Raw genomic sequence first — 27080 nt, 5'->3', positions numbered from 1 at the left:
ACAGTTCCTGACAGGGACAGAGGTGTCAGCAGAGAGCACTGTGGTCAGACTGGAAAGAAAAAATAAATAAAAATAAAATAAGAAAAAAACTCTTATCTTATCTAGAGCATACAGCAGCTGATAAGTACTGGAGGGATTAAGATTAAGAAGTAATTTACAAATCTGTATAACTTCCTGGCACCAGTTGATTAAAAAAAATATTTTTCCACCTTTAACCGTTAGAATCGCTTTCAAAATTCTGCTGGTTGCCCTTGGAAACAGACAGCAGAGTAGCTCCACTTGCTGTCAGACATGTGACATAGCAGTTTTTTAGCGCCACCTTCAGGCAGAAGGCATCAGCTGGTTATATGCCTTGAGTATACAGAGTAGAGTATAAGAGAACAATAGTCTTAAGATGTCCCATTGCGAAACATCTACTGCCTTTCCCTCTGGAAGACAACACCAAATAGCCTCTCCCTATATAATGTGGGAGATTAGCTCTGTAGAACCAGTTAAATAGCAACAAAATAGCAGAGACAGGGGCACAGTAGTAACTTTTGAACAAGGCTTCTCCTGAATGTATTTTTTCTGTAACGAAACAAATACAACCTTCACTTTAACCACAAAATAAATCCTGCTAGCCACCACTAACTTTCTATACAAGTGGCTTACTACCAGCCACCCAATACAACAGTCAAGGAATCTGTTACTCACACAAGTTACAATGTCCCCTTTTTAAGCTGCAAGCCTCTAAATTCAAACTCACATCAGTGGTATAGGTTCTTCACAGCCTTACTTGAAAAAAGACTCTCACAGTTATAAGCTGTCTTCGGCACCTGTGCTGATCTGGGCTAGTCGGAAAACCTGGAGCTGCCCATAAAGGGGATAAAAGGCCCCACTACCAAACCTGCCTTTCATCCCATAAAAATAGAGGCCAAACAACAAGACTTAAGAAAAACTTTTAGGAAGATAAGTCTCGCCAGGGATTTAACATATCTCACCCAGGTTTCCCTGCACAAGTACTTCCTGAAACCGGTTTCTACATCCGACGAGTACCTTTGGGAAATATAGTGATTCCTGACCACCATTCCTCTCACAATACCCTATACTAAAAAAAAACATTTAAAAAGTACTTGTCTCCAAATAAACTTTTCTAAACTAACTCAGGCTATGTTCCCTAACTACTCCTAACACCCCTTCCACCCTTAAAATTTCAGAGCTTTAAAAAGCTGTGTATCTTACCTTTCTTCTTTCTCACATAGTGCAATCTCCCAGCAGGAGAAAGTGGGCGTTTCCCAGCAGGCATGACATCACTGAAGCCTTCTGGGGGACCACTTCCACCCTCACATGGTTGCAGTGCTGTGATGAATAGAAGACCTCAGGCTATGTGCAGCTTTCATTGAGGATCTGTGCAGCTGCCAATCAAGCTCAGTGCAGAGAAACACTTCCTGAGTTTGGTCTCCTGCCAGGCCAGGAGGAGACCAAACTCACTGTATTTATTGTGGCAGGGAACAGAACAGAGCCACTTAGTGGCCATTTTTTCTATTACATTTTAAACATATTTATGTTGATAATTTTAAAAGCAAGTGAATGGGAAAGTGTCCGCTAATTACACAAGGAACACTATATTAAAGTTTTATTTGGTGACAGGTACTCTATTATCATATGTGATTTTGGGCAACTTATGGCCTTGATACATCACGAGTGACTCTTTTAGACTGTAGATATCACTTACATGGTGAATATGGTATGGGGTCACAAGCTTCAGGATAAGCTGAAATCAGAACAAAATGGAGTCAATATTCGGAAAGAGTGGAAGATTTATAATAGGAACAAGTACACTATAGAAGGTCTCCGTATACATGCAGCGCTGTGTCACCCACTATGCATAGTTCTGAAATGCGTCCTGGATGTGAAGAGTTAAGGGTGAGGCTGAGTAGACACCATCCATTCTCTGTACATGGTGTTGACCCAATGACCTGTAGGACAGTGCCACCACCAGGATCCTCCCCAATCATGAACCTATAAGTTACACCTACGGTAATGCCAAGAAAAGGTTCCTATGGAGGTGGAAGTCATTTTATTTTGCCCAAATGGTGGCAGTATTCATATCATGCCACAAGACACTCCCCCCACCAGGGTTAAATTAAGGTTGGTGGGGGTCCAATAGTTACCCCAAAGATAAATCTGACCCCAAAAGCATTCCAGACCCCTAAAGAGATGACCACAAAACTGGTTTGGGACTGAAGGTGTTCTGGAGAAGGTCCCTAAGCCCCCGTGGATGGTAGTGGCCCTCATGTCCTCCTTATAATCCAGCTCTGGGGGTGTATAGAATGTTTGGAGGACCTGGTCATGGTGGACCTTAAAGGGGTACTCTGATGGAAAACTTTTTTTTTAAAATCAACTGGTGCCAGAAAGTTAAACAGATTTGTAAATTACTTCTATGAAAAAATCTTAATCCTTCCAGTACTTATTAGCTGCTGAATACTACAGAGGAAATGGTTTTCTTTTTGGAACACAGAGCTCTCTGCTGACACCTCTGTCCATTTTAAGAACTGTCCAGAGTAGGAGAAAATCTCCATAGAAAACATATGCTGCTATGGACAGTTCCTAAAATGGACAGAGATGTCACCAGAGAGCACTGTGCTCGTGATGTCAGTAGAGAGCTCTGTGTTCCAAAAAGAAAATAATTTTCAACTGTAGTATTCAGCAGCTAATAAGTACTAGAAGGATTAAGATTTTTTAATAGAAGTAATTTACAAATCTGTTTAACTTTCTGGCACCAGTTGATTTAAAAAAATAAAATAAAATAAGAGTACCCCTTTAAGGTTTTCTGCTCGGAGCCCTCATACTCACCATTGTTTTCTCTTCCCACTGAACTTCTACGGCTCTCGCAGACCGGGGACTTCCTGTAAGGACAGATGTTCAGAGGGACTTAGCACATGTATGAGCCCTTCATTTCTAGGTGGTCTTCTCCTTGTCTACACAATAGGATGTCTCCTCGTGGGTGGGTCATAGTAGCACTTCCTGTTTTCTATGAACCCACAAGAAGCTATAAATCTGTGGTCCGTCCACCATATGAGGAAGTGCAGGAGATCCCGACCACTGGGGCCATCACAGCTTACGATCTAAGGCAGTGGTCTCAAATTGTGGCCCTCCAGATGAGGCAAAACTTAACTCCCAGCATACCCGGACAGCCAAACACCTGTCTGCCTCCTCCAGAGGATCCACACTTATCATGAAAGGTAAATCAAGGCTTCCCTTTTGCAAAACTTCAACTCCCAGCATGCCCAGACAGCCAAACACTTGTCTGCCTCCTCCAGAGTAACCAAACTGATCATGAAAGGTAAATCAAGGCTTCACTTTTGCAAAATTTCAACTTCCAGCATGCCCGGACAGCCACACACCTGTCTGCCTTCTCCAGAGGATCCACACTGATCATGAAAGGTAAATCAAGGCTTCCCTTTTGCAAAACTTCAACTCCCAGCATGCCTGGACAGCCAAACACCTGTCAGCCTCTTCCAGAGGATCCACACTGATCATGAAAGGTAAATCAAGGCTTCCCTTTTGCAAAATTTCAACTTCCAGCATGCCCGGACAGCCAAACACCTGTCTGCCTTCTCCAGGGGATCCACACTGATCATGAAAGGTAAATCAAGGCTTCACTTTTGCAAAATTTCAACTTCCAGCATGCCCGGACAGCCACACACCTGTCTGCCTTCTCCAGAGGATCCACACTGATCATGAAAGGTAAATCAAGGCTTCCCTTTTGCAAAACTTCAACTCCCAGCATGCCTGGACAGCCAAACACCTGTCAGCCTCTTCCAGAGGATCCACACTGATCATGAAAGGTAAATCAAGGCTTCCCTTTTGCAAAATTTCAACTTCCAGCATGCCCGGACAGCCAAACACCTGTCTGCCTTCTCCAGGGGATCCACACTGATCATGAAAGGTAAATCAAGGCTTCCCTTTTGAAAAACTTCAACTCCCAGCATGCCGGGACAGCCGTTGGCTGTCCGGGCATGCTGGGAGTTGAAGTTTTGTCACATCTGGAGGTCCACAGTTTGAGACCACTGATCTAAAGAGACCGTGATGGACACTCTACTGTGAGAAGATAGGAGAAGACTGACGCCAGTGACGCGGACAGGAGAGATACATACGGGATACTGAGCAGGCCAACCTGGTGGCACATGGGGGCCGGAGAGGAGGATGATCGAGGTAGAGCTGTGAAGACAGAAAAGATGGTGGTCACTGGTCAGGTCTATGTACACGACAACTGTGGAACGTGTCCCGTGGCCTACAACACATGATACCTGGCCTGATCCACTAACACAGTCTGCCAGGACTACATACAGCGCAACATGTAGTCTAATGCTGGTCACCAAGAGAGAAGTCATGTTGTTGCTAGGCAACCTAAGCTGCAATAACCTGCAGGAGGCACCAGGGGGCACTGCAAGAAGATACAGATACCTACAATAGATATAGGAGAGTAGATAATGGGGGAGATCTATCAAAACCTGTGCAAAGGAAAAGGTAACCAGTTGCCCATAGCAACCAATCAGATCGCTTCTTTCATTTTCCACAGGCCTCTTTAATAATGAAAGCAGCAATCTGATTGGTTGCTATGGGCAACGATAAATCTACCTCAATATGCTTGGTAACATTTAGGTAAACATGGTGCTGAGAACTTGGTAGGCCTTGGAGATAGAAGCCATAACCTGACCTCAATATACAGTCCCGACACACGCCAAATAAATACGCGCCACGACTTACATTGGTTATTTTTGATGAGACAAAAAGTTTGAGTTGAAGTCGAAGGTCGAGTATACTGAGGCCTACGAGACAAGAGAAGGCGAGTGAACAGGGGCCACACAGGACGGGGCCATATATAAGGGGAAAACAAGGACATTTCTGTACAGTAGGAGTTTCCTGACTTCCTTAATACATGTCCTGTAGGTGGCGATGTTTCTATACTCCCTGATGTAGACTATATATTTATATGTCCTGTAGGTGGCAATGTTTCTATACTCCCTGATGTAGACTATATATCTATATGTCCTGTAGGTGGCGATGTTTCTATACTCCCTGAAGTAGACTATATATCTATATGTCCTGTAGGTGGCGATGTTTCTATACTCCCTGATGTAGACTATATATCTATATGTCCTGTAGGTGGCGATGTTTCTATACTCCCTGATGTAGACTATATATCTATATGTCCTGTAGGTGGCGATGTTTCTATACTCCCTGATGTAGACTATATATCTATATGTCCTGTAGGTGGCGATGTTTCTATACTCCCTGATGTAGACTATATATCTATATGTCCTGTAGGTGGCGATGTTTCTATACTTCCTGATGTAGACTATATATCTATATGTCCTGTAGGTGGCGATGTTTCTATACTTCCTGATGTAGACTATATATCTATATGTCCTGTAGGTGGCGATGTTTCTATACTTCCTGATGTAGACTATATATCTATATGTCCTGTAGGTGGCACTGTTTCTATTCTTCTTGATGTAGACTATCTTTCCTCATACAGGCTGTACATATTTATGTCCTTTAGGTGGTGCTGCGTATATGCTTCCTGGTGTCCTGCAGGTGGCGCTGTTTCTCAGATTCTTGATAAAGTCTATATATCTTTAAGTCCTAAAGGTGGCGCTGTTTATATAAATGTAAATTTCTAGAACAACTTACTTATCATCGTAGCATCCTGTCTCCGGTATGTGAACTGAGAGAAAAATGAACAAAAGGTTTTCAGGTTTTTTGTTACAAGAAAACAAGAATGTGCAAACTTTTACAAGGCTTCCATATTTATTCTGATGTATTTTATACCCCGCATGACGTCACTTACTTGGTATCTTCCTGCGGCAACTGATACACAGAGCAGTGATGAGAATTATAGGGAGGACGAATGCAACGTAGTACATGGCAGTTAATGCGTCCATCACGACCGCCTGGAAATGAAAAAATAATCATCTCCAATGATCTCCAATGAATAAAAAAATAAAATAAATAATTATATGTAATGTCATACCTGACCACACGGAGCGCTGTGTTATTTATGCATCTATAAGTAAGCCCCCCAAAAAAGTACGCTTATTTAGGCTCATGTGATTCACTATGCTACAGTGCCACCTAGAGGCGAAAATATTTGGTACAACAATTTAAATTTTTTCATGGATCAGCAGGATCTTTTCCATCCAGACTTAACTGATCTCCTGCATATAAAAGGTGTACTCCGCTGCTCAGCATATGGAACAAACTGTTCTGAACGCTGGAGACGGCGCTGGGAGCTTGTGACATCATAGTCCCGCCCTCTCATGACATCACGCCCCGCCCCCTCAATGCAAGTCTATGGGAGGGGGCGTGACAGCCATCACGCCCCCTCACATAGACTTGCATTGAGGAGGCGGGGCGTGATTACATTTGTTCCAAACGCTGAGCAGCGGAGTACCTTTTTAAGTCTGAACAAAGGCTGAGATACAAATATAGCCTGATGATTGAATATTGGTGGTCGGCCTGCTATACTGTGTTTGTCCTGCAGGTGGCACTATAAGGGGCAAAACTATAAACTGGAAACCCATGTACAAAAATATAACTGCTACAATACTGCTCCTATATACAAGAATATAACTACTATAATACTGCTCCTATATACAAGAATATAACTACTATAATACTGCCTCCTATATACAAGAATATAACTACTATTATACTGCTCCTATATACAAGAATATTACTACTATAATACTGCCCCTATATGCAAGAATATAACTACTATAATACTGCCTCCTATATACAAGAATATAACTACTATAATACTGCTCCTATATACAAGAATATTACTACTATAATACTGCCCCTATATACAAGAATATAACTACTATAATACTGCCTCCTATATACAAGAATATAACTACTATAATACTGCCTCCTATATACAAGAATATAACTACTATAATACTGTTCCCTATGTACAAGAATATAACTACTATAATACTGCTCCTATATACAAGAATATAACTACTATAATACTGCTCCTATATACAAGAATATAACTACTATAATACTGCTCCTATATACAAGAATATAACTACTATAATACTGCTCCTATGTACAAGAATATAACTACTATAATACTGCTCCTATATACAAGAATATAACTACTATAATACTGCTCCTATATACAAGAATATTACTACTATAATACTGCCCCTATATACAAGAATATAAATACTATAATACAGCGCCTATGTACAAGAATATAACTACTATAATACTGGCCCTATATACAAGAATATATCTACTATAATACTCCTCCCATATACAAGAATATATCTACTATAATACTGCTCCTATATACAAGAATATAACTACTATAATACTGCTCCTATATACAAGAATATAACTACTATAATACTGCTCCTATATACAAGAATATATCTACTATAATACTGCTCCCTATATACAAGAATATAACTACTATAATACTGCTCCTATATACAAGAATATAACTACTATAATACTGCTCCTATATACAAGAATATATCTACTATAATACTGCTCCTATATACAAGAATATAACTACTATAATACTGCTCCTATATACAAGAATATATCTACTATAATACTGCTCCTATATACAAGAATATAACTACTATAATACTGCCTCCTATATACAATAATATACAGTCAGGTCCATAAATATTGGGACATGGACACAATTCTAACATTTTTGGCTCTATACACCACCACAATGGATTTGAAATTAAACGAACAAGATTTACTTTAACTGTAGACTATCAGCTTTAATTTGAGGGTATTTACATCCAAATCAGGCGAACGTTGTAGGAATTACAAACAGTTTGCATATGTGCCTCCCACTTGTTAAGGGACCAAAAGTAAATGGGACAGAATCATAATCATAAATAAAACTTTCAATTTTTAATACTTGGTTGCAAATCCTTTGCAGTCAATTACAGCCTGAAGTCTGGATGCATAGACATCAGTAGACATTGCTGGTCTCATCCCTGGTGATGCTGGAACGTATAGACATCAGTAGACATTTGTCACGATTCGGCTGGCTGGAGGTGGATCCTCTGTGCCAGAGAGGGATTGGCGTGGACCGTGTCGGTGGACCGGTTCTAAGTTGCTACTGGTATTCACCAGAGCCCGCCGCAAAGCGGGATGGTCTTGCAGCGGCGGTAGCAACCAGGTCGTATCCACTGGCAACGGCTCAACCTCTCTGACTGCTGAGATAAGCGCGGTACAAGGGAGTAGACAAGAGCAAGGTCGGACGTAGCAGAAGGTCAGGGCAGGCAGCAAGGATTGTAGTCAGGGGCAATGGCAGGAGGTCTGGAACACAGGCTAGGAACACACAAGGAACGCTTTCACTGGCACAATGGCAACAAGATCCGGCGAGGGAGTGCAGGGGAAGTGAGGTATAAGTAGGGAGTGCACAGGTGAGGATACTGATTAGGCCTGCTGCGCCAATCAGTGGCGCAGTGGCCCTTTAAATCGCAGCGACCCGGCGCGCGCGCGCCCTAAGGAGCAGGGCCACGCGCGCCGGGTCAACACAGACGGGGAACGGGTCAGGTACGGGAGCCGAGATGCGCATCGCGAGCGGGCGCGTCCCGCATCGCGGATCGCATCCCGGCTGGGAGTAATATCGCAGCGCACCCGGTCAGCAAGTCTGACCGGGGCGCTGAGAATGAGAGAACGCTGCGAGCGCTCCGGGGAGGAGCGGGGACCCCGAGCGCTCGGCGTAACAGTACCCCCCCCCTTGGGTCTCCCCCTCTTCTTGGAGCCTGAGAACCTGAGGATGTTGTCCTCAGGGTCCCAAGATCTCTCCTCTGGGCCGCAATTCTCCCAGTCAACCAAGAAAAATCTTTTACCTCTGACCGTCTTGGATGCTAGAATCTCCTTCACCGAAAAGACGTCAGATGATCCGGAAACAGGAGTGGGAGAAACAAGTTTGGGAGAGAAGCGGTTAATGATGAGTGGTTTAAGGAGAGAGACATGGAAGGCATTGGGAATACGGAGAGAAGGAGGAAGAAGGAGTTTGTAAGAGACAGGGTTGATCTGGTACTTGATTTTGAAAGGACCAAGATAGCGGGTCCCAGTTTATAACTGGGGACACGAAAGCGGACATACTTAGCGGAGAGCCATACCTTGTCTCCGGGAGCAAAAATGGGGGGAGCTCTTCTTTTCTTATCGGCAAATTTTTTCATCCGGGATGAAGCCTGTAAAAGAGAATTTTGGGTTTCTTTCCAAATGGTGGAAAGGTCTCGAGTCACTTCATCAACAGCGGGCAAACCAGAGGGCATGGGAGTGGGGAGGGGAGGAAGAGGGTGACGGCCGTACACCACGAAGAATGGGGATTTAGCAGAAGATTCGGAAACTCTGAAATTGTATGAGAATTCGGCCCATGGTAGAAGATCTGCCCAGTCATCCTGGCGGGAGGAAACAAAATGTCGCAAATAGTCACCCAGGACCTGATTAATTCTTTCTACTTGCCCAATTGGATTGGGGATGATAAGAAGAAGAGAAGTTTAATTTGATCTTGAGCTGCCCTCCAGAATTTAGACACAAATTGAACGCCTCTATCCGAGACGATATGCGTGGGCAACCCGTGAAGGCGAAAAATGTGTGTAAAAAATTGCTTTGCCAACTGAGGCGCCGAAGGAAGACCTGGAAGAGGGATAAAATGTGCCATCTTGGAGAATCGATCAACGACCACCCAAACAACTGTGTTGCCACGGGATAAGGGCAGGTCAGTAATAAAGTCCATACCAATCTGTGACCAAGGTTGTTCAGGAACAGGCAGAGGATGAAGGAGACCAGCAGGCTTCTGGCGAGGAGTCTTATCCCGGGCACAGACAGTACAAGCCCGCACGAAATCAACAACATCAGTCTCCAGAGTAGGCCACCAATAAAATCGAGAGATGAGTTGAATGGATTTTTTGATGCCAGCATGGCCGGCGAGGTGGGAGGAGTGTCCCCACTTGAGATTCCCGAGGCGCTGGCGTGGAGAAATGAAGGTCTTCCCTGGAGGAGTTTGTCTGATGGAAGCTGGAGAAGTGGAGATCAGACAGTCCGGAGGAATGATGTGTTGCGGAGAGGCTTCCACTTCAGAGGCATCTGAAGAACGAGAGAGGGCATCGGCCCTAATGTTCTTGTCAGCAGGGCGAAAATGGATTTCAAAGTTAAAACGGGCAAAGAACAACGACCACCTGGCCTGGCGAGGGTTCAGCCGTTGGGCAGACTGGAGATAAGAGAGATTCCTGTGGTCAGTGTATATAATAACTGGATATTTGGATCCCTCCAGCAGGTGCCTCCATTCCTCAAGCAACAATTTTATGGCCAGTAATTCTCGATCACCAATGTAGTAGTTTTTCTCCGCCGGAGAGAAGGTCCTAGAAAAAAAAACACAAGTAACAGCATGCCCGGAAGAATTTTTTTGTAGAAGAACTGCTCCAGCTCCCACCGAGGAGGTGTCTACCTCCAATAAGAAGGGTTTAGATGGGTCAGGTCTGGAGAGTACGGGAGCAGAACAAAAGGCAGACTTGATATGTTTAAACGCGTCTTCCGCTTGAGGAGACGAGGACTTAGGATTGGCGTTTTTCTTGGTTAGAGCCACGATAGGAGCCACAATAGTGGAAAAGTGTGGAATAAATTGTCTGTAATAATTGGCGAACCCCAAAAAACATTGCATAGCACGGAGTCCGGAGGGGCGTGGCCAATCCAATACGGCAGATAGTTTATCTGGGTCCATTTGTAGTCCCTGGCCAGAGACTAAGTATCCTAGGAAAGGAAGAGACTGACATTCAAAGAGACATTTTTCCATTTTGGCATATAATTGATTGTCCCGAAGTCTCCGAAGAACCATGCGGACATGCTGGCGGTGTTCTTCTAAGTTGGCAGAAAAAATCAGAATATCGTCCAGGTAAACCACAACACAGGTATATAGAAGATCACGAAAAATTTCATTTACAAAGTCTTGGAAGACGGCAGATATTCAAAGTGTCCATCTCTGGTGTTAAATGCAGTCTTCCATTCGTCCCCCTCCCTGATGCGGATGAGATTATAAGCACCTCTTAAGTCCAGCTTGGTAAAGATGTGGGCGCCTCGTAAGCGGTCAAAGAGTTCCGAGATAAGAGGTAGGGGGTAGCGTTTTTTTACAGTGATTTTATTAAGTCCGCGGTAATCAATGCAAGGGCGTAGGGAGCCATCTTTTTTGGAGACAAAAAAAAAATCCAGCTCCGGCAGGAGAGGAGGACTTGCAGATAAACCCCTTTTTTAAGTTCTCCTGGATGTATTCCGACCTGGCTTGAGTTTCCGGAGCAGACAGAGGATAGATTCTGCCCCGGGGTGGAGTAGTACCTGGGAGGAGGTCAATAGGACAGTCATAAGGCCTGTGAGGAGGCAAAGTCTCTGCTTGTTTTTTGCAAAAAACATCAGCATAATCCAGATAGGCCTTAGGAAGACCGGATACCGGGGGAACCACAGGGTCATGACAGGGAGTACTGGGAGCCGGTTTAAGACGTCCTTGTGGCAAGAAGTACCCCAGTTCTTAATTTCCCCTGTGGTCCAATCAAGGGTTGGGGAATGGCGTTGAAGCCACGGTAATCCAAGAAGAATTTCTGACGTGCAGTTAGAGAGGACCAAAAATTCAATTTTTTCGTGATGGGGTCCGATGCACATTAAGAGAGGTTCCGTGCGGTAACGCACGGTACAGTCCAATCTTTCATTATTAACAGAGTTGATGTAGAGGGGTCTGGCGAGACTGGTCACCGGGATGTTGAACTTGTTGATGAGAGAGGCCAAAATAAAGTTTCCTGCAGATCCGGAATCCAAGAAGGCCATAGCAGAGAAGGAGAAGGTAGAAGAAGACATCCGCACAGGCACAGTAAGACGTGGAGAAGCAGAGTTCACATCAAGAGCTGTCTCACCTTTGTGCGGAGTCAGCGTGCGTCTTTCCTGGCGAGGAGGACGGATAGGACAATCCTTCAAGAAATGTTCGGTACCGGCACAGTACAGGCAAAGGTTCTCCATGCGGCGTCGTGTCCTCTCTTGAGGTGTCAAACGAGACCGGTCAACTTGCATAGCCTCCACGGCGGAAGGCACAGGAACGGATTGCAGAGGACCAGAGGAGAGAGGAGCCAGGGAGAGAAACCGTCTCGTGTGAACAAAGTCCATATCCTGGCGGAGCTCCTGACGCCTTTCGGAAAAACGCATGTCAATGCGGGTGGCAAGATGAATAAGTTCATGCAGGTTAGCAGGAATTTCTCGTGCGGCCAGCACATCTTTAATGTTACTGGATATGCCTTTTTTAAAGGTCGCGCAGAGGGCCTTGTTATTCCAGGATAATTCGGAGGCAAGAGTACGGAATTGGATGGCGTACTCGCCAACAGAAGAATTACCCTGGACCAGGTTCAGCAGGGCAGTCTCGGCAGAAGAGGCTCGGGCAGGTTCCTCAAAGACACTTCGAATCTCCGCGAAGAAGGAGTGTACAGAGGCAGTGACAGGATCATTGCGGTCCCAGAGCGGTGTGGCCCATGACAGGGCTTTCCCAGACAGAAGGCTGACTACGAAAGCCACCTTAGACCTTTCAGTTGGAAACTGGTCCGACATCATCTCCAAATGCAGGGAACATTGCGAAAGACAACCACGGCAAAACTTAGAGTCCCCATCAAATTTATCCGGCAAAGATAATCGGAGGCTGGATGCGGCCACTCGCTGCGGAGGAGGTGCAGGAGCTGGCGGAGGAGATGATTGCTGAAGCTGTGGTAGTAGCTGCTGTAGCATCACGGTCAGTTGAGACAGCTGGTGGCCTTGTTGCGCTATCTGTTGCGACTGCTGGACGACCACTGTGGTGAGGTCGGCGACAATTGGCAACGGGACCTCAGCGGGATCCATGGCCGGATCTACTGTCATGATTCGGCTGGCTGGAGGTGGATCTTCTGTGCCAGAGAGGGATTGGCGTGGACCGTGTCGGTGGAGCGGTTCTAAGTTGCTACTGGTATTCACCAGAGCCAGCCGCAAAGCGGGATGGTCTTGCAGCGGCGGTAGCAACCAGGTCGTATCCACCGGCAACGGCTCAACCTCTCTGACTGCTGAGATAAGCGCGGTACAAGGGAGTAGACAAGAGCAAGGTCGGACGTAGCAGAAGGTCAGGGCAGGCAGCAAGGATCGTAGTCAGGGGCAACGGCAGGAGGTCTGGAACACAGGCTAGGAACACGCTTTCACTGGCACAATGGCAGCAAGATCCGGCGAGGGAGTGCAGGGGAAGTGAGGTATAAGTAGGGAGTGCACAGGTGAGGATACTGATTAGGCCTGCTGCGCCAATCAGTGGCGCAGTGGCCCTTTAAATCGCAGAGACCCGGCGCGCGCGCACCCTAAGGAGCGGGGCCACGCGCGCCGGGACAACACGGATGGGGAACGGGTCAGGTACGGGAGCCGAGATGCGCATCGCGAGCGGGCGCGTCCCGCATCGCGAATCGCATCCCGGCTGGGAGTAATATCACAGCACACATGGTCAGCAAGTCTGACCGGGGCGCTGCGAATGAGAGAACGCTGCGAGCGCTCCGGGGAGGAGCGGGGACCGTAACAACATTACTGGTCTCATCCCTGGTGATGGTGAATGTATAGACATCAGTAGACATTGCTGGTCTCATCCCTGGGGATGCTGGAACGTATAGACATCAGTAGACATTGCTGGTCTCATCCCTGGTGATGCCGGAACGTATAGACATCAGTAGACATTGCTGGTCTCATCCCTGGTGATGCCGGAACGTATAGACATCAGTAGACATTGCTGGTCTCATCCCTGGTGATGCTGAACGTATAGACATTAGTAGACATTGCTGGTCTCATCCCTGGTGATGGTGAATGTATAGACATCAGTAGACATTGCTGGTCTCATCCCTGGTGATGCTGAATGTATAGACATCAGTAGACATTGCTGGTCTCATCCCTGGTGATGCCGGAACGTATAGACATCAGTAGACATTGCTGGTCTCATCCCTGGTGATGCTGAATGTATAGACATCAGTAGACATTACTGGTCTCATCCCCGGTGATGCCGGAACGTATAGACATCAGTAGACATTGCTGGTCTCATCCCTGGTGATGCCGGAACGTATAGACATCAGTAGACATTACTGGTCTCATCCCTGGTGATGGTGAATGTATAGACATCAGTAGACATTGCTGGTCTCATCCCTGGTGATGCTGAACGTATAGACATCAGTAGACATTACTGGTCTCATCCCTGGTGATGCCGGAACGTATAGACATCAGTAGACATTGCTGGTCTCATCCCTGGTGATGCTGAATGTATAGACATCAGTAGACATTGCTGGTCTCATCCCTGGTGATGCCGGAACGTATAGACATCAGTAGACATTGCTGGTCTCATCCCTGGTGATGCTGAATGTATAGACATCAGTAGACATTGCTGGTCTCATCCCTGGTGATGCTGAACGTATAGACATCAGTAGACATTGCTGGTCTCATCCCTGGTGGTGCTGGAACGTATAGACATCAGTAGACATTGCTGGTCTCATCCCTGGTGATGCCGGAATGCATAGACATCAGAAGACATTGCTGGTCTCATCCCTGGTGATGCCGGAACGTATAGACATGAGTAGGCATTGCTGGTCTCATCCCTGGTGATGCTGAACGTATAGACATCAGTAGACATTGCTGGTCTCATCCCTGGTGATGCTGGAACGTATAGACATCAGTAGACATTGCTGGTCTCATCCCTGGTAATGCTGAACGCATAGACATCAGTAGACTTTGCTGGTCTAATCCCTGGTGATGCCGGAACGTATAGACATCAGTAGACATTGCTGGTCTAATCCCTGGTGATGCCGGAACGTATAGGCATCAGTAGACATTGCTGGTCTCATCCCTGGTGATGATGAACGTATAGACATCAGTAGACATTGCTGGTCTAATCCCTGGTGATGCCGGAACGTATAGGCATCAGTAGACATTGCTGGTCTCATCCCTGGTGATGATGAATGTATAGACATGACTAGACATTGCTGGTCTCATCCCTGGTGATGCCGGAACGCATAGACATCAGTAGACATTGCTGGTCTCATCCCTGGTGATGCTGGAACGTATAGACATCAGTAGACATTGCTGGTCTCATCCCTGGTGATGCTGGAACGTATAGACTTCAGTAGACATTGCTGGTCTCATCCCTGGTGATGCTGGAACGTATAGACATCAGTAGACATTGCTGGTCTCATCCCTGGTGATGCTGGAACGTATAGACATCAGTAGACATTGCTGGTCTCATCCCTGGTGATGCCAGAACGTATAGACATCAGTAGACATTGCTGGTCTCATCCCTGGTGATGCTGAACGTATAGACATCAGTAGACATTGCTGGTCTAATCCCTGGTGATGCTGGAACGTATAGACATCAGTAGACATTGCTGGTCTCATCCCTGGTGATGCTGGAACGTATAGACATCAGTAGACATTGCTGGTCTCATCCCTGGTGATGCTGGAACGTATAGACATCAGTAGACATTGCTGGTCTCATCCCTGGTGATGCCAGAACGTATAGACATCAGTAGACATTGCTGGTCTCATCCCTGGTGATGCTGGAACGTATAGACATCAGTAGACATTGCTGGTCTCACCCCCGGTGATGCTCGGCCGCCTCTACTGCCTCTGTCTTCAGTTCCTCTTGTTCTTGGGGCATTTTCCCTTCAGCTTTGTCTTCAGTAAGTGAAATGCTCAATGGGATTCAGGTCAGGTGACTTGGCCATTACTTTCCCTTAATAAACTCTTTCTTTTGCAGTTTGCTTTGGGTCATTGTCCATCTGCACTGTGAAGCGCCGTCCAATGACTCCTGAAGCATTGTGCTGAATATGAGCAGATAATATTCTCGAAACACTTCAGAATTCATCCTGCTGCTTTTATCACATGATGAATAAATCCAAGAGAAGCCGTTCCATTGGCACCATACATGCCCACTATGCCATGACACTCCCACCACCATGTTGACTGATGAGGTGTATGCTTAGAATCATGTACTTCTCCAGACTCTTCTCTTCCCATCACTCTCTCGGTCTCCTCTGTCCATAGGACTGTTCCAGGACTGTGAAGCTTTTTTAGATGTTTTTTTGGTAAACTCTAATCTGTCCTTGGTGTTTTTGAGGCCCCCAATGGTTTCCATCTTGTGGTGAACCCTCTGTATTCCCTCTGGTGACGTCTTGATGACTGACACACATACACTTACCTCCTGTAGAGTGTTCTTCATCTGCACAACTGTTGTGAAGGGGTTTTCTTCACCAGGGAAAGAATTCTTCATCCTCCACAGTTGTTTTCCTTGGTCTTCCTGGTCTTTTGGTGTTGCTGATCTCACCGGTGCGTTCCTTCTTTTTAATCAGTTGTTTTGGCCACGCCTAATGTTTTGGTTATCTCTCTGATGGGTTTGTTTTGTTTTTTTCAGCCTATTGCTTCACTGATAGTGACAGCTCTTTGGATCTCATCTTGAGAGTTGACAGCAACATATTCCAAATAGCCCACTTGAAATGAACTCTGGACCTTTTATCTGCTCATTGCAATTAGGATAATGAGGGAATTACACACACCTGGACATGGAACAGCTGAGAAGCCAATTGTCCCATTACTTTTGGTCCCTTAGCAAGTGGGAGGCACATATGCAAACTGTTGTAATTCCTACACCGTTCACCTGATTTGGATGTAAATGCCCCCAAATTAAAGCTGACAGTCTGGAGTTAAAGCACATCTTGTTTGTTTCATTTCAAATCCATTGTGGTGGTGTATAGAGCCAAAAATTTTAGAATTGTGTCCATGTCCCAATATTTATGGACCTGACTGTAACTACTATAATACTGCTCCTATATACAAGAATATAACTACTATAATACTGCTCCTATATACAAGAATATAACTACTATAAGACTGCTCCTATATACAAGAATATAACTACTATAATACTGCTCCTATATACAAGATTATAACTATTATAATACTGCCTCCTATATACAAGAATATAACTACTATAATACTGCTCCTATATACAAGAATATAACTACTATAATACTGCTCCCATATACAAAATATAACTTCTATAATACTGCTCCTATATACAAGAATATAACTACTATAATACTGCTCCTATATACAAAATATAACTACTATAATACTGCTCCTATATACAAGAATATAACTACTATAATACTGCCTCCTATATACAAGAATGTATCTACTATAATACTGCCTCCTATATACAAGAATATAACTACTATAATACTTCCTCCTATATACAAGAATATAACTACTATAATACTGCTCCTATATACAAGAATATAAATACTATAATACTGCCTATATATATATATATACACACACACACACACACACACATAACAAACTACTATAATACTGCCTCCTATATACAAGAATATAAATACTATAATACTGCCTCCTATATACAAGAATATAACTACTATAATACTGCTCCTATATACAAGAATATAACTACTATAATACTGCTCCTATGTACAAGAATATAACTACTATAATACTGCTCCTATATACAAGAATATAATTACTATAATACTGCTCCTATATACAAGAATATAACTACTATAATACTGCTCCTATATACAAGAATATAACTACTATAATACTGCTCCTATGTACAAGAATATAACTACTATAATACTGCTCCTATATACAAGAATATAACTACTATAATACTGCTCCTATATACAAGAATATAACTACTATAATACTGCTCCTGTATACAAGAATATAACTACTATAATACTGCTCCTATATACAAGAATATAACTACTATAATACTGCCCCTATATACAAGAATATAACTACTATAATACTGCCTCCTATATACAAGAATATAACTACTATAATACTGCTCCTATATACAAGAATATAACTGCTATAATACTGCTCCTATATACAAGAATATAACTACTATAATACTGCCCCTATATACAAGAATATAACTACTATAATACTGCTCCTATATACAAGAATATAACTATTATAATACTGCCCCTATATACAAGAATATAAATACTATAATACTGCCTATATATATATATATATATATATATATATATATATATATATATATATATATATATACACACACACACATAACAAACTACTATATTATCGTAATTGTCCTTTTCTCTGACCCTTAGCTGTAGATCTTCGTGCCTTTTTCTAGTATGCGAGGAGATGTCTTGGTTTTGGCTGCAAGAAAAGAAAAAAATAGGTGAGACCTAGAATCTGGGCCTTGTGGTTCATTGGTCGGTGCAGTGACTGCTCTCACCTTCCGGAGCTTTCATGTTTAGACATGTTATGAGGCACGCTATACATAAGGGGGCGCTTCAGTAATGAAAGCAAAATGATCATTGAACCATCTGAGGGTCCCCAGAGTCGAAAATATCTTGGGGGGGGGGATAGTCACCAAAACCTGTGAAGAGGAAAAGTCGACCAGTTGCCCCTAGCAACCAATCAGATCGCTTCTTTCATTTTTTAAAGGGCCTCTGAAAAGTGAAAGAAGGGATCTGATTGGTTGCTATGGGCGATTGGTCAGCTATTCCTCAGCACAGGTCTTGATGAATCTGCATTGGGGCCCCTGAGGGGGCGGGACCTGTGGAGGCACTTCTGTGGTAAAGGGTTCGGTGGGGTCAACTAACTCTAGAAGTTCAACCTAACTAAGGGGCTGAAGTAGTAACAGTGACTAATGCCTGGGGGGGGGGACATAGCCACATTAGACGTCACCAGTCCCATGAATGGCACATGGTAGGTCGGGGCCCTGTTCCAGATTTTGCCTTGGAATCAAGGACTTTTAAAGGGGTACTCCGGTGGAAAACATTTTGTTTTTTTAATCAACTGGTGCCAGAAAGTTAAACAGATTTGTAAATTACTTCTATTAAAAAAAATCTTAATCCTTCCAGTACTTATTAGCTGCTGAATACTACAGAGGAATTTTTTTTTTTTTCCGAACATTTTTTCGAACATTCTCTGTTATGACATCACGAGCACAGTGCTCTCTGCTGACACCTCTGTCCATTTTAGGAACTGTCCAGTAGTAGGAGAAAATCCCCATAGAAAATATATGCTGCTCTGGACAGTTCCTAAAATGGACAGAGATGTCAGCAGAGAGCTCTGTTTTCCAAAAAGAAAAGAATTTCCTCTTTAGTATTCAGCAGCTAATAAGTACTGGAAGGATTAAGATTTTTTTTAATAGAAGTAATTTACAAATCTGTTTCTGGCACCAGTTGATTTAAAAAAAAAAAAAGGAAAAAAAAGTTTTCCACCGGAGTTCCCCTTTAAGTCACACCCATGATTAAAAAAAAAAAAAAAAAGAGTCCTCACAGAAGAGCTACTGGCTGCCCCTTTTCCCCTATCACAGTAGGAATTCCCAGCACAACCCCAAGGAACGTCAGGAACTAAACAGGGTTTTCCGCTGTGATGACCACCTACGGCCAAGTGTCTTCTACTCCTGAGTCCAAGGAGGGGCGTTAAGTTGGGTTTCTCAGCAGTGGTCTCAAACTGTGACCCTCCAGATGTTGCAAAACTTTAACTCCCAGCATGCCCGGACAGCCGTTGGCTGTCCGGGCATGCTGGGAGTTGAAGTTTTCTAAAAGGGAAGCCTTGATTTACCTTTTATGATGAGTGTGGATCCCCTGGAGGAGGTGTTTAGCTGTCCGGGCATGCTGGGAGTTGAAGTTTTGCAGCATCTGGAGGGCCACAGTTTGAGACCACTGCCTCAACTGGGAGGTGGTGAGGCGCAGATCTTCAGAAGATTGTCAGATCAGTTCAGCCTGGATGGAACAGCAAAAGGAAGCCATGCAATCTCCGAAGAGATCACCAGATGCGACTGAATTAACCCATTTACTGCCTACCTGCCGGGGCCTGTGGCCTCACGTTTTGGGACATGACACCTAGCTGTAATACAAGTACCTTCTGCTGCCTGACATAAGTTACTATCATGAGACCGAAGTGTAGACTTTGTGCTCCTGCAACTGTCCCCCTGCCAGGGAACCCTACAACCACCTCAATCTTGATGTGGAAGATAGGGTGGGCAAGTGTGGTGCCATGGGGTGTTAGGAGAAATACATTATCACTTCGTGACGCCAGGGCACAGTTATCCTACACACGGTCCAAGGTTGGAGACAGCTTCTCCTGGGCCAGACACAGGGGAGTAAAGAAACACACCGACGTCAGGTTACGGATAACTGTCTTTACTGAGCAGGGTGCAGATGGTGTTACACTGACAGTATAGGTGCAGAGCGAGAGGATGCAGCGTAACCAATTGGGAGCCTTGTTGCCTTGCTGGGACTTGTGGTGCTTTCACCCAATGAACTAATACCGTGGTAGAGGGTGTGAGATGCAGGGCAGATGGAATTACCCCTTGTATTCATGACGCCAGGGCGTGGTTTATTCTCAATACCACCCGAAGGTATACCGCTGGATCCTGGGCCAGGCACGGGGGGCAATAATGACTCCGACGCCAAGTTACGGACAACGGCAGCTTTACTGAGTGACAGATGATGCAGTCTATACAGTGTAGCCAGGCCCACGGAGGTGACCAGTGACTTCAGAGACCTTAAGGGCTTTATGAGACTTGTAGTAGAATGGGACAATTTAGTGCAGGCCACATTGGCTAAACAGATGACTGACTTGTGACTGACAAGACCGTGACTGTGGCTACTTGTAGCTGCCGACTTGACTGGAGGGGCAAGCTGTGCATAACTAGCTTGCCCCCTGACTGGTGAGCAGTTAAGGGGTTAAGAAATATACAGGCAATGTTTTTTAGCCCCCTCCCCCGCCTGTAAAAACTTGTTGGTAACTATAGTGGTATGTCCCATGGGTGGGGGGAAGGAGTGCACCAATCAGGGGTTCAATAGTTTCCCGGGCTTTCAGGGGCCCTCCCCTGGGTATTTATAGCTGTGGTGTCTCCCTTCCCCCCTCAATCTGCCCAGGACCCGGAGTTTTGCCCTCCCTCCCTTTTTTGTATGTCTGTTTATTGTAGGCCACAGCTTGGCGGTAAGAAGACGGTGAAAGCGGGGTCAACCCGGGGTAGACCTCCACACAGGACAGTGTGGCAGCACCTCTCGGGTTGGCAAGAAGCCAATCGGTGTCTTTGTTACAGTTAAATTGTTATTTATATAAGTAATTTTATAAATAAAGCTGTGGCCGATCCCCACCCATAAAAAGTTGAATTGTTGTTGTGTCAGTTATTATTTAATTAATTATTGTAATAATGGGGAGGGGTAGTTATAGCCTGCTAGGAGCTAATTGGGTCTCAACAGTCTTGAGAGAGAGAAAAGACTCCTCCCAGGGATTTTATGGGGGAAACACTGGTGGGATCCCATTGGCCACCCTTAAGTCACCTGGTCACTGATACCTCCTGGGTAACAATCACATGACAACTGAAGATCACATGGGAACATTTCTTAACCCCTTAAGGGTTAATTTTTTTCCTCCTTACCTTTAAAAAATCATAACTCTTTCAATTTTGCACCTAAAAATCCATATGATGCTTATTTTTTGCGTCACCAATTCTACTTTGCAGTGACATTAGTCATTTTACCCAAAAACCTACGACGAAATGGGGAAAAAAATCATTGTACGACAAAATTGAAGAAAAAACACCATTTTGTAACTTTTGGGGGCTTCCGTTTCTACGCAGTGCATATTTCGGTAAAAATGACACCTGATATTTATTCTGTAGGTCCATACGGTTAAAATGATCCCCTACTTATATAGGTTGGATATTGTCGGACTTCTGGAAAAAATCATAACTACATGCACGAAAATTTATACGTTTAAAATTCTCATCTTCTGACCCCTATAACTTTTTTATTTTCCCGCCTATGGGCCGGTATGAGGGCTCATTTTTTGCGCCGTGATCTGAAGTTTTTAGCGGTATCATTTTTACATTGATCGGACTTATTGATCACTTTTTATTCATTTTTCCATGATATAAAAAGTGACCAAAAATACGCTATTTTGGACTTTGGAATTTCTTTGCGCATACGCCATAGACCGTGCGGTTTAATTAATATATTTTTATAATTCGGACATTTCCGCACGCAGCGATACCACATATGTTTATTTTTATTTACACTTTTTTTTTTTTTTTATGGGAAAAGGGGGGGGGGGGGGTGATCCAAACTTTTATTAGGGAAGGGGTTAAATGATCTTTATTTATTTTTTTTTTTTTGCAGTGTTATAGCTCCCATAGGGACCTATAACACTGCACACACTGATCTCTTATACTGATCATTGTTATCCCATAGGGACCTATAACACTGCACACACTGATCTCTTATACTGATCATTGTTATCCCATAGGGACCTATAACACTGCACACACTGATCTCTTATACTGATCATTGTTATCCCATAGGGACCTATAACACTGTACACACTGATCTCTTATACTGATCATTGTTATCCCATAGGGACCTATAACACTGCACACACTGATCTCTTATACTGATCATTATTATCCCATAGGGACCTATAACACTGCACACACTGATCTCTTATACTGATCATTGTTATCCCATAGGGACCTATAACACTGCACACACTGATCTCTTATACTGATCATTGTTATCCCATAGGGACCTATAACACTGCACACACTGATCTCTTATACTGATCATTATTATCCCATAGGGACCTATAACACTGCACACACTGATCTCTTATACTGATCATTGTTATCCCATAGGGACCTATAACACTGCACACACTGATCTCTTATACTGATCATTATTATCCCATAGGGACCTATAACACTGCACACACTGATCTCTTATACTGATCATTATTATCCCATAGGGACCTATAACACTGCACACACTGGTCTCTTATACTGATCATTATTATCCCATAAGGACCTATAACACTGCACACACTGATCTCTTATACTGATCATTATTATCCCATAGGGACCTATAACACTGCACACACTGGTCTCTTATACTGATCATTATTATCCCATAGGGACCTATAACACTGCACACACTGATCTCTTATACTGATCATTATTATCCCATAGGGACCTATAACACTGCACACACTGATCTCTCATGCTCATCATTGTTATCCCATAGGGACCTATAACACTGCACACACTGATCTCTTATACTGATCATTATTATCCCATAGGGACCTATAACACTGCACACACTGATCTTTTACATTGATCAATGGTTTCTCATAGGAAACCATTAATCGATGATTCTGCCGCTTGACTGCTCATGCCTGGATCTCAGGCATTGAGCAGTTATTTGGCGATCGGACACCAGGAGGCAGGTAGGGATCCTCCCCGTGTCCTACAGCTGTTCGGGATGCTGCGATTTCACTGTGGTGGTCCTGAACAGCCCCCTGAGCAAACCGGGGGTAGTTTAGTTTCACTTTAGACGCAGCGATCAGCACCACGAGCACCACGATCAGTGCCGCACGCTATTTGCCGTTGTTAGAGGCTTTGGCCCCGCATTATAGAAAGGGAGCAGACTCAGGGCGTACAGGTTACCCCCTTGGTCCTTAACAGGTTAACGTTATAACACTTCTTTACACACTTTACAGCATAATAAATGGCAAAACATATGTACATGAGGGGACGGGTGTAAGGGGGCCCAGGGGACGCGGCAGGGAGGCTGCCTGACAGGGGTACAAGGGTAACAACTCCCATACTGGGCCACCACAATAATGACTTGAGAGACTTGAAGATTGATCCTGGTAACTAGGGTTCTGTCAAGGTCTTGTAGCCTTCTCCGCCGGGGCATGAACTTCCCCCGTGCGGGCGATCCTTGTGGATTGATGGGATTAAGTAGATTTGATCTGGGCCTTCCCTTTGAGCACGTAACACACCTTATACCTTTACCACACTGGAGCCTAGGAACAACTGGGGCAACTCCTCCCCCACTACACTATATGGACTAGAATTTAGGGGTTCACATTGGCAGGCAGTGTCACATGGGGTTTACATTGCTGTCTGCTTAAAGGCACAGTAACATATAAATAAAATACATAAGAATAACAACAAAATAATTATAAAAAAATATATTAACTTTTGGTAAAGGGCTGAAACATAATTAATGTAGCAATAAGTCCCTCAATGGGCCCAACACCGGTGCTACAGGTCTGCCCGAAGCAGTCCGAAGCCACAGGACAGCCTTTGGTGCTGGGACACCACACAAGGCTAATGTCAGACATCTTGGTCAGTCACATAGTTACCTCCATTTTGTGAAGCTTGGGTATTAAGCATTATGACTTCCAGATGTATAGGAAGGTTTGTTATGTAGATCATCTGCACGGGGTTAACTAGGACAACAAGGATCCAGGGTGGTCAGCGTCATGGGTGGGGATCACCCATCTGTACACCATGGGACATGCGGTTTCACATGAAAGAACCAAAAAGCAGAGGAAATGGGAGAAGAAGAAAGCGTCTGTCTGCCTGGGGTCCCCATACCAGACCAGCCTGACCCCAGGGGTCAGGTGTAAACATGGTTCAAGATCCCAGGTTGGCCCAATGGTGCTATATAAGAACAGCTGAGCTGTACGGTGGAGAAACAGACCTTAATGGGTTGTCCAAGGAGCCACCATCATAGAAGGAGGTGGGAGGCAGCTCTAGAGCCTCCTCTATTAGTCAGAAGGGACCGATGCTGACAACTAGAGGCTCTGGTGGAATTGACCATTTATGTAATCCATGAATAACCAACCACAGGTCCCCCCAGATGAACCGCATACTCCATGGACCTCAGAGGCGTGACTTGTAGCTTCTGGGCCCCGATGCAAAATCTGCAACATGGCCCCATGTGCCAAGTATAATACTGGTCTTTTATGGGGCAGATTTGCCATGGCCGTGACGTCATGAGAGGGGTGTGGCCGTGATGTCACAAGCCTCCGACTTGAATCACCAGTCATCTGGCACGTTTGCTCCGTGCACCGGATGTCTGGGGTGCCACAGCCGAGATTGCGAGGGTCCCCAGCAGCGGGACACCCGCGATCAGACATCTTATCCCCTATCTTTTGGATAGGAGATAAGATGTCAAGGGGCAGAGTACCCCTTTAAACTCTTTGTCATGTTCCTCAAACTTTTTTGGCCTTCTTTTTTGTAGGATCAAACCAGATGGGCTAGCCTTAAAGGGGTACTCCGCTGGAAAACAGTTTATTTAAATAATCTGGTGCCAGAAAGTTACAGATTTGTAAGTTCTTCCAGTACTTATCAGCTGCTGTATGCCCCACAGGAAATTCTTTTTATTTATTAATTTCTTTCCAGTCTGACCACAGTGCTCTCTACTGACACCTCTGTCCATTTTAGGAACTGTCCAGAGTAGGAGCAAACCTCTCCTGCTCTGGACAGTTCCTGATAAAGACAGAGATGTCAGCAGAGAGCACTGTGGTCAGACAGAAATTCATAAAGAAAAGAACTTCCTCTGGAGTATACAGCAGCTGATAAGTCATGGAAGGATTACGATTTTTTAATAGAAGTAATTTACAAATCTGTTTAACTTTCTGGAGCCAGTTGATATATAAAAAAAAGTTTTTTCCTGGACAACCCCTTTAAGGGCTGGTCCTGCAGGACTCCTGTTAATGGGAACATGGTTCCTGCTGTGGCAAAAGTGCAGGAACTCCGTTCCCATGTGTTGCTGCAGGACTTAAGCCCTGGGTGTAACGTCCTCCCGTCCTCTTGGAGACCACCTATTTCTGATGGAATCTATAGACTGGGGGGGGGGGGATCTTGACAGAAAATACCTGGTACCTGAAAATACCTGTCCGGGCATGCTGGAAGTTGTAGTTTTGCAACATCTTGAGGTCCACACTTTGGAGACCACTGGTCTTTGCAACATCGACTACTGATCTATAGCGTGTACCTTAGTTATTTTTCCCGTTATTTATGTACAATTAGGTCATGGGGTCTTGAAGGAGAGAAGTCTTGGGAGTCGGACGCTTTTTGATCAATGCAATGCAGTAGAATGGCATGGATCAGTATAAGCAATCTTGTCATTGCTTATAACAGTCCCCTTAAAAAAAAATAATTAAACTAAAATCAAAAATGTTAAATGAAGAAAAAAAATTATATAGATACATATTTATTTATCTTTTAACATTTTCGATTTACTTATTTTGTATTTATTTTTGTTTAAGTGCCTATAGGGGACTATTATAAGCAATGACAAGATTGCTTATAATGATATATATATATATATATATATATATATCCCTGGTTTTCCTATCTCAGACCCCTTTTGGCTGTAACTATATTTGGGGAATACCCCACAAGATGCGCCAATCCTTACACTTGCCCATTTTACCTGCTTCTAACATCAACTATAGGAACTGACAGGTCACATGCTACGTTATTCCACCGCTCTATTGCCACCAGGTAATTCCTGTTATTTACTTCACCTATCGTAAACTTTTGGCCGATTGTGTTTATGTCCTATAAAGGATGTAACGTCCTCCCGTCCTCTTGGAGACCACCTTTTTCTTAGGAAATCTATAGGCTGGGGGGGATCTTGACAAAGTGTCTGGTACCTATTTTGGCGCCACGTCTTGCATGGTATTTGGTAACGGAACCAAACTGCATTTCGACAGTAATGCCCTTAGGAGAGGAACATATATAAAAAGATACCTGGAGCACTATCAGCACATTTTTCGGGTAGGAATCAGCATGTTACCCCCTTACACATCTGTCTTCCTTGGATAGGCATTACCTGGTCCATCTCTTGACCCTATGACAGTCTAGGACCATCCACTGTGCTGTTTGTGCTCACAGACTCCACTCTGCTATATCTGTATACATTATACTGTATTTTATCATCTCACGGCTTAAAAAAATTTTTTAAAAAATGTTTAAAAAATTCCAAATTGGTCCAAATGCCCTTCGGGGTCAAAAACGAGTTCAGTTATCGCCTCTATTGTCATCAATGGACAGATATCAGTAATTCTTTTTCTATCTATTATTGAGAGACCTTATAGTGATCCACCATTTGTACTTTGATCTAATTGCTTCTCAGCATAATTCAAAAACTAACAGG

General features: G+C 44.1%; 1 protein-coding gene across 2 annotated transcripts in view; it reads right to left on the bottom strand.

The window, feature by feature from the left end:
• The window catches only part of LOC130284272 (uncharacterized), a 33959-nt gene that overhangs the window by 5908 nt on the left and 971 nt on the right, over positions 1–27080 (bottom strand). Inside the window, exons 1-8 of one of the 2 annotated variants that reach the window (XM_056534471.1) lie at positions 18341–18381; positions 18204–18261; positions 5837–5939; positions 5680–5713; positions 4753–4814; positions 4140–4203; positions 2836–2888; positions 1715–1753 (exon numbers count right to left, since the gene is read on the bottom strand). In XM_056534471.1, the coding sequence (XP_056390446.1) occupies positions 1715–1753; positions 2836–2888; positions 4140–4203; positions 4753–4814; positions 5680–5713; positions 5837–5939; positions 18204–18261; positions 18341–18366 (439 nt within the window). In that variant the 5' untranslated portion in view covers positions 18367–18381. Of the gene's footprint in view, positions 1–1714; positions 1754–2835; positions 2889–4139; positions 4204–4752; positions 4815–5679; positions 5714–5836; positions 5940–18203; positions 18262–18340; positions 18382–27080 lie in introns of those variants that run through there. The other variant, XM_056534472.1, reaches the window with a different exon arrangement.

Source organism: Hyla sarda, chromosome 8 (assembly GCF_029499605.1).
Source record: "Hyla sarda isolate aHylSar1 chromosome 8, aHylSar1.hap1, whole genome shotgun sequence".
Lineage (NCBI taxonomy): Eukaryota > Metazoa > Chordata > Amphibia > Anura > Hylidae > Hyla > Hyla sarda.
Note: the sequence above shows the minus strand (reverse complement) of the source record. Positions and strands in the feature narration are given on the sequence as shown.